Source organism: Solanum stenotomum, chromosome 4, assembly GCF_019186545.1.
Source record: "Solanum stenotomum isolate F172 chromosome 4, ASM1918654v1, whole genome shotgun sequence".
NCBI lineage: Eukaryota > Viridiplantae > Streptophyta > Magnoliopsida > Solanales > Solanaceae > Solanum > Solanum stenotomum.
The window spans coordinates 9,084,614-9,093,724 of record NC_064285.1 but is presented as its reverse complement, the minus strand read 5'-3'; the positions used below and the strand labels follow the sequence as shown (position 1 = coordinate 9,093,724).

Below are 9,111 nucleotides of genomic sequence, written 5' to 3'. Positions count from 1 at the left end.
CCACAATTTGCTGAAATAGTGTCAAAGCATCCATGAAACTTAAAAGCTCACCCAAAACTCATTTGGCACTTCCCGAACACAAATCAAATATGCTACTAGCTTGAAAATGACATTTCGGACTCAATGAAATCGTCGAAATTTGAATTCGAGGTCTCCTTGATCCGGTATACGATAAGGCATCAAGAAACTAACTTTAGGCTCAAAAACTCGAAACGCACTCGGGGCCTCTAAAAATTCAACCAAGATTCATTCTAGACTTAGAATCACCCCCTAAATCCAACGGTGCCCTCGGAATTCTATTTCGAGCACCGAAACCTCGTTTGTTGACCAAAGTCAACTCTTGATCAAAATTTCACAATTTTTGCAACTTAGGACCTCAAATCTTCGTTTTAACTCCAAATTTGACTCCGTAAATTCTTATAGACCAGTTTCGACATTCTAAAACTGCTAGAATCGACGGAAATCCGATTCGAGTCTCGAAACTCCAAATGACTCGAAATAACACTTTTAACCAAACTTTAACTCTTAAAAACTCAACTTTCCAAAAACTCAACTTTTCATCAATTTTCCTTCAAACCAACTTCGAAAATACAACAATTAGGACTCGGGGCAACTATCGGGAGGGGTAAAACAGTCATTTTATGAAAATTTCCAAAAATGACCTTTAGGGTCATTACATGTTATTAATAGTAAGTGAACAAATTGGTAATTGATGGAAGAATAGATGAAAACTACATAAACTCTCAATAAAAAGAACTTGTATTCAATTGAAATAAATTTCTCGCTCAAAATATAGAATTTAAATGACAAAACAATTACAAACCGAAGTAGGAATAGGATAAATAAATAAATAAATACAAATTTTGATATCATGCCTTCTAACTCATAATATGAGAACCTTATGGGTTATATATGTTGAGTTTGAGAAGGACTAAAATGAAACATCCATGTTGAAGATGAAAGATGGAAATTTAATAATATGGAGGTGGTGGTGATGGAGAAGGTGATGGCTTCTTGTAGTAGTCACTCTTTGACAAAGAAGGCACCTTGTATTCTTCTTTAGGCACTGAGGGCACCTTTGGAACATATGACACCTTTTTGTAGTTATCTTCTGAAATCGATGGCTTCTTGTAGTAGTCATTTTTTGGCAAAGAAGGCACCTTGTATTCTTCTTTAGGAACTGAGGGAACCTTTGGAACAAATGGTACCTTTTTGTAGTTTTCTTCTGGAACTGATGACTTCTTGTAATAATCATTCTTTGGCAAAGAAGGTACCTTGTATTCTTCTTTAGGCACTGAGGGCACCTTTAGAACATATGACACCTTTTTGTAGTTATCTTCTGAAACTGATGGCTTCTTGTAGTAGTTATTTTTTGGCAAAGAAGGCCCCTTGTATTCCTCTTTAGTCACTGAGGGCACCTCTGGAACAAATGGTACCTTTTTGTAGTTATCTTCTAGAATTGATGGCTTCTTGTAGTAATCATTCTTTGGCAAAGAAGGTACCTTGTATTCTTCTTTTGGCACTAAGGGCACCTTTGGAACATATGATACCTTTTGTAATTATCTTCTGGAACTGATGGCTTCTTATAGTAGTCATTCTTTGGCAAAGATGGTACCTTGTATTCCGGTTTAGGCTTTGTGGGTACCTCTGGAACATATGACGCCTTCTTGTAGTTATCTTCTGGAACTAATGGCTTCTTGAAGTAGTCAAATTTTGAAAAAAATGACTCCTTATATTCTGGTTTAGCCATCGAGGGTACCTCTGGAACATATGACTCTTTCTTGTAGTTATCTTCTGAAAATGATGGCTTCTTGAAGTAGTCAAATTTTGGCAAAAATGGCTCCTTATATTCTGGTTTAGCCATTGAGGGTACCTCAGGAACATATGACTCTTTCTTGTAGTTATTTTCTGAAAATAATGGCTTCTTGTAGTAATCATTCTTTGGCAAGAATGATTCATGTTCGGGAACAAAGGGTACTTTCTTATAGTTATCTTCTGAAACTAATGGCTTCTTATAGTAATCATTTTTCGACAAAAATGACGACTTATATTCCTTTTCTGACTCTGAGGGTACCTTGAAGCCTTCACTTTTGACTACTGTGTTTGGTACTTTATTATATGTTGAATCTGATGATTCATAAGAATTATAAGGTGAATAAGCCATAGTGCATGTGGCAATCAAGAAAAATGCCAAAGCACAAGCAAATTGAAGCCATTGCTTCTTCATTTGGCTTCCCATTCAGAAGAATTATTGGATTCTAAGGCTAGATATTTGTTTGTTTTTCTTTTTCTTGTGTGTTTTAGAATGGAGGAATTAGGAGTTTATATAGCATAACTAAGATGGTAATATGATGATTTAAAAATTAAATAATCCAAACATATCAAAGATTTTGCCTTTTTTTGGCTAATGCTGTTCCACTAAGGTTTTGAGATAATGGGAAGCCATGAACAATTTTAATCACCTATTTTTAAAATTTTAATCCAATTTTTTTATTAACTTCCAAAAATGTTGTTCTCGTTTTTTTTTCTTTTTTGTTATATTGAAAATAGGGGTGTGCACTATTCAGATTAAACCAAATAACCAAATCGAATTTTTATTTGGATTGGTTTTTTGGTTTTTCGGTTTTTCGGATTGGTTTTGGATTAATAAATTACTTTGTCTATTTTTTTGGTTTGGTTTTGGATTAAAAAAATAAAAACCAAAATACCGAAAAAAACCGAATTTTATATATATATATATATATATATATATATATATGTGTGTGTGTGTGTGTGTGTGTGTGTTTAGGTTAGAATTAAGTTGGATTTAACCACTTTTGTCCCTTTTTGGTTATTGCCTTTCATCATGTACATTTATATTTTATATTTGAACATCTATAATAGGTGTAATTATAAGTATTGTGTTTTAAGTTTAACTTATGATTTATATTATAAAGTATATTTAAGAGAATCAATATTATTACTTTGGTTATGTTATTAATTATTGACATAACCGAACAACCAAACCGAAAAAAGCCTAACCGAATAAAGGAAAACCAAACCAAACCAAATTTATTTTGGATTGGATTGGGTTACACTTTTATAAATCAAAAACCGAAAAATCCAAACCAAATAGTGAAAAACCAAACCGAAAAACTGAATGCACACCCTAATTGAAAATTTGATTAAATTAGTTTTTTTTAAAAGTTGAGATATGTGTAGGCCTAGCAAATATTGTTCATTATTTGGCGCCCATTAGTTATATGTACTTGTTGAGCACGACTTATATTCCACGTCAATATGACACCATACTTAAAAAAAAAAGTCTTTCTTTTTTCTTTTTTTTGGAAATTTTCGGATTAATTTGTAGTTGCTACTCTTTGGGCGTACACACAATAAATTCGCTCATTGCAATATCTTGCAAATCATACATGAGATGTAAGCTGCTTTAAGCAAACCCGTTTTGAGAAATTAACTGAAAAATGTTGTACCATACATACTTTTCATTACTAAGAATTACATTAATATTTTGGGTTTTATTAGTTCTTGATATAAACAGGATAAATTAGAAGTTATTGTTTTTAATGTCATATATTTAATGTTTTTGGTTATTAACTCAAATTAATTCAAATTAACATCGTATCTATTTTTAGGAAAGAAGTGATCTATGATATATTAATCCATTCCCTAGGATTGAACGCCCTACCAAAAAGATAACTGAGTTAATCAAATTATTTTTAAAAATTTCTCAAAATATTTAAGAAGTTCTGGATTCAAAAAAACTTCTGCAATATAGATCAAATGCACCTATACAATAATATTGAAGGGCTTATGAAAAATCCGTGACATTTTATCTTAAGTAGGATAATATTTATCTCTGAGTTTCTCTTTATCTGATTAAAATGATTCACTATTTGGTTCGCTCTGTTTCTTTATCTCCCAAGAATTGTATGTTTGTAACAATAGAAATCGTCATATATTAGGAAGCACCCAATATAATCCTTAGTTACCTATTTTTGAACTATTTGATAGTTGTTATGTTCCAGAGTGTTGTTATTAATAGTAAGTGAATAAGTTGGCAATTGCTGGAAGAATAACTGAAAACTACAGAAACTCTCAATAAATAGAATTTGTATTCAATTGAAATAAACAATCTTCTGGAAATATTGAAAATACAATATAATTTAATTAAATGATAAAACAATTGAAACTCGAACTAGAAAAAAAAATTACATGTTATAAGAAGCAACTCATATTCAATTACTTTCATGTTCCAATTTACGTGACATAATTTATTTTTTAGTCCATCATCAAATGATTGTCACCTTCTATAATTGAAAATAATTTAACTTTAAACTTTCTATTCACCCTAAATGAAATAACTTATAGTCATATAAATAATCAACGAGAGTTTTAGATCACAAACTTAAAAAAAAAATAAAAAAATCTTAAACTTTATGTCGATTCAAACAAAGTCACAAAAATTGAGATGAAGAAAACCTAAATGATAAATGTTTAATCTTCTTAATTGATTTGGTTTATTTGTGGCCTAGTTTTCATAGGATTAATTATTGGGAAACTTATCGAAACCACATGCATTTAGGGGTTAATTACATTTTATTTCAGAAATTTTCCCAATTACAAAAATTTTGAATTTTTCATTGCTCTCGGATTACATTACAAATGATACATTACTTTATGGGATGGATGCATCCAAGAGAGGATAGGGATTTATACGAGAGTGGATAGGGATGTATCTGAGAAGGGATAGGGCTGTATCTGAGAGGGGATAGGGATGTATACAAGAGTGAATAGGGATGTATCCGAGAGGGAATGATTGTATCTGAGAGGGAATAGGGATGTATCCGAGAGGGGATACGGATGTATCCGAGAGGGAATATGGATGTATCCAAGAAGGAATTTTAGTAATTTTTTAAATGATAAAAAATTTTAGAGATTATAATATTTAAGTTGTGTATTTATATAATTTTTCGTTAAATATCATCTATACATAACTTGTTCTATGACTCTTACGTGATTTGTACGTAAATATGACAGTGTAGTTTAGTGCAATATTATTAATATTGACCCGGCCGGCCGATAATTCACGAAACAACACTTGTGCATTGAGTTGAGAAATGATCTTTTATATATATAAAAATAAACATCTTTCAGAAAAAAATAAATCTAAAAATTAAAAAAATAATTGTGAAGGGCTACAGAAACAAGTTTCCTAATACCAACAAAATACATTTTATATCTTTAGACAAAATAAATTAAATACAAAAGGAGACCAATGACTAGACCCGTTTGCAAGTTACTCTCTCCATTTCTTTTTAATTGTCATAATTTTCTTTTTGAAAGTCAAATGATATAAATTTTGATAAATATTTTAAGATGTATTTTTTCATCTTATAAATATGAAAAAAGTTACAATTTATAATACTTTTCGTATAGTTTTTAAATATCTAAAATTTTATTTTAAATGTAATTTAATTTAATTTTGAAAATTAATCAAATTTACTCTCGAAAAGGGCAACATGATAACTAAAAAGGAACAGAAGAATATAATGTTTTCCTACCTACTTATTTGACTTCTTATGCTTGACTAAATCCAACTCTTTGTTGGTTGATGAAAACGGAGTATTTGTTGTTAAAACAATCATATCTATTAGAAAAGATTAAAAAAAAAAATCATAAGTATCTGTCGTATATATGACGCTGGTCTAAATTAAGAATAATATTTCTCTATTCATTTGGCATCTAATGCTTGACTAAAGAAACTTTTGTCCAATAGGATATATAATTTTATTAAAATAATTATTATTATAATAATACTGACTTGTCATTGACTAGCAATACCTTAAAAAAAGTTCTCTACAATATAAATAATTGTGTACACTACACAAGTTCATCAAAAGGAAAATAATCCAAGAAAATTGCATATCAATATATTTGATGATGGTTCCCAAAATAGTTCAATTTCTCATTATCTTATATCTCTTTACGGTTACTTTCGCTTCCATGGAGGAAGCAATTGCCCTCCTAAAATGGAAAGCAACTTTCAAGAACCAGACTAATTCCTTATTGACTTCATGGACACAAAGTTCGAATGCATGTGAGGAATGGTATGGAGTTATGTGCTTAAATGGTAGGGTAAGCAAGTTGGATATTCAAGGTGCTCGTGTCATCGGTACACTCTATGATTTTCCATTTTCGACTCTTCCTTTTCTTGAATATGTTGATCTTAGTATGAATAATCTCTCTGGAACTATCCCACCTGAAATTGGTAATCTCACTAATCTTGTCTATCTTGACTTGCACATCAATTTAATTTCAGGCACAATCCCATCACAAATCGGTTCACTTGCCAAGCTTCAGACCATTTACCTCTATGACAACCTTTTAAATGGTTCCATTCCTGCCTCATTGAGTAATTTGACCAACTTGTCTATTTTGTCTCTTTATCAGAATAATCTTTTTAGCTCGATTCCTACCGAAATAGGTTATTTAAGGTCTCTTACTTCTCTAGATTTGGGTACTAATTCTCTTAATGGTTCTATTCCTACTTCATTGGGAAATTTGACCAACTTATCCAGTTTGTTTCTTAATGGGAATCGCCTTTCGGGCTCTACTCCTACTTCATTGGGAAATTTGACCAACCTTTCTATTCTATATCTTCAGGAGAATAACCTTTCTGGCTCCATTCCTGAAGAAATAGGTTACTTAAGGTCTCTCAGTCAACTAGTTTTGGCTAAGAATTCTCTAAGTGGTGCTATTCCTGCTTCATTGGGAAATTTGACTAGCTTATCTGATTTGTATCTTAATGAGAATCACCTTTTTGGCTTTATTCCCCCTTCATTGGAAAATTTGACCAGACTGTCTATTCTATATCTTAATCAGAATAACCTTTCTGGCTCCATTCCTGAAGAAATAGGTTATTTAAGGTCTCTTAGTCAACTAGTTTTGGCTAAGAATTCTCTAAGTGGTGTTATTCCTGCTTCATTGGGAAATTTGACCAACCTTTCTGTTCTGTTCCTTTATCAGAATAACCTTTCTGGCTCCATTCCTGAAGAAATAGGTTACCTAAGGACTCTTAGTTATTTAGATTTCTCTACTAATTTTCTTAGTGGTTCTATTCCTACTTCTTTGGGGAATTTGAATGAGTTGTATCTTTTGTCTCTCTTTGCTAACAACCTTTCTGGTTCGATTCCAAGTGAGTTGGGGAATATAGGAAGACTTGTTACTATGTATTTAAATATTAATCAACTCATTGGTTCAATTCCGGATTCCTTTGGCAAATTGAGAAACTTGCAATGGATGTATCTCCACAACAACAATCTCACTGAGAAAATTCCTTCATCTTTCTGCAATTTGATGAAATTGGAAGTGGTGTATTTGGGGAGAAACAACTTGACGGGAGAAATTCCGCAATGTCTAGTTAATATCAGTGGACTCGAGGTATTGAAAATAGAAGATAATAATCTCGGTGAAGATATCCCTTCGTCTATTTGCAATCTAACGTCACTAAGGATTTTAGATTTGGGTAGAAACAATTTGAAGGGAGAAATTCCACAATGTTTTGGCAACATGGGTGGTCATCTTGAGGTTTTGGATATCCACCAAAACAATCTTTATGGGACTCTTCCAGAAACTTTTAGCAATGGAAGTGTACTCAGAAGCTTAGACTTGCATGACAATGAATTAGAAGGAAAAATCCCCCGATCTTTAGCCAATTGCAAAAACTTGGAAATTCTTGATTTAGGAGACAATCACTTTAGCGACACATTCCCAATATGGTTTGAAAAATTGTCAAATTTGAAAGTTTTAAGCTTGAGGTCGAACAAATTACATGGGACAATTAGAGCTTTAAGTAATGAAAACATGTTTTCTGAGCTTCGAATCATAGATCTCTCTTACAATGGTTTCACAGGAAACTTGTCGACTAGTCTATTTCAAAAATTGAAAGCCATGAGGACAATTGATAAAACAGCGAAGGTACCAACATATCTTGGTAAATCTGGAGAGAGAGATTACAATGATTCTGTAACAGTTTCAACGAAGGGAATGGAGTATGATCTGGATAGAATTTCGACAATTTTCATAACTATTGATCTTTCAAGTAACAAATTTGAAGGAAATATTCCAAGTAGTTTGGGAGATCTCATTGCACTTCGGGTGCTAAATTTGTCTCATAACAGATTGCAAGGTAATATACCATCATCACTTGAAAGTTTATCTTTAGTCGAATCATTGGATCTTTCGTTCAACCAGCTTTCAGGAGAGATACCACAACAACTTGTTGCTCTTACATTTCTTTCATTCTTAAATCTCTCTCACAATCATCTCCAAGGATGCATTCCTCAAGGACATCAATTTGATACATTTCAAAATAATTCATATGAAGGTAATGATGGATTACAAGGATTCCCAGTTTCGAAAGGTTGTGGAAGTAATTGGACACCGGAGACAAATAATAATAGCGATTATGAGTCAGATGATGAAGAAAGCAATTCTGAATTTATAAATGATTTTTGGAAAGCTGCTCTTATGGGATATGGAAGTGGGTTATGTATTGGAGTATCCATTATATATATCATGATCTCAACTGGAAATCTGAAATGGCTTGCAACAATTCTTGAAAAGTTGGAACACAAAATTATTATGCGACAGATAAGGAAGAAGCAAAGTCAAAGGTAAGTTCTTGTTTGATCTTTAGTTATATAAACAACTAATTGAATGCGCTACCAAATCATATTTCTCTTTCCAAAATCAATTAGTAGAAGCAATAAAAATGGATTAAGTTTTTCAAAATAAAAGTAAAGACTTAACTTTCTCTTTGAGTAAAGATAAAAATCAGACAATAAATAAACTAATTCGAACATGCAGGTGCTTGGAGGAACATTTGGTGGAATGCTCATGAGAAATGTAATGTTATGAACTTTGATGATATATCAAGTTTATGTAAGATATTAATATATTCAATAAATGTTGTGTATTGGATGAAATGTATGCTTTCTTGATTCAAGTATGAGAATTTGTATCAGTTATACATTTTATTGTGCATTGATGAGGTGTGTATTATTAAAACTGCGGATTTTTATGTACTATTAATACCAAGGGTTAACACAT

General features: G+C 31.7%; 1 protein-coding gene and 1 pseudogene across 1 annotated transcript in view; one reads left to right on the top strand and one right to left on the bottom strand.

Annotated features, from left to right (window-relative positions):
- Positions 1 to 828: 828 nt before the first annotated feature.
- Positions 829 to 2,247, bottom strand: LOC125863197 (protein PELPK1-like; annotated as a pseudogene).
- Positions 2,248 to 5,934: 3,687 nt separating this feature from the next.
- Positions 5,935 to 9,111, top strand: part of LOC125861251 (receptor-like protein 9DC3) — a 129,713-nt gene continuing 126,536 nt past the window's right edge. The window contains exons 1-3 of the mRNA XM_049541193.1: positions 5,935 to 6,412; positions 6,485 to 6,797; positions 6,858 to 7,748. Coding sequence (XP_049397150.1) covers positions 5,938 to 6,412; positions 6,485 to 6,797; positions 6,858 to 7,748 — 1,679 coding nt within the window. The 5' untranslated portion in view covers positions 5,935 to 5,937. The remainder of the gene's footprint in view (positions 6,413 to 6,484; positions 6,798 to 6,857; positions 7,749 to 9,111) is intronic.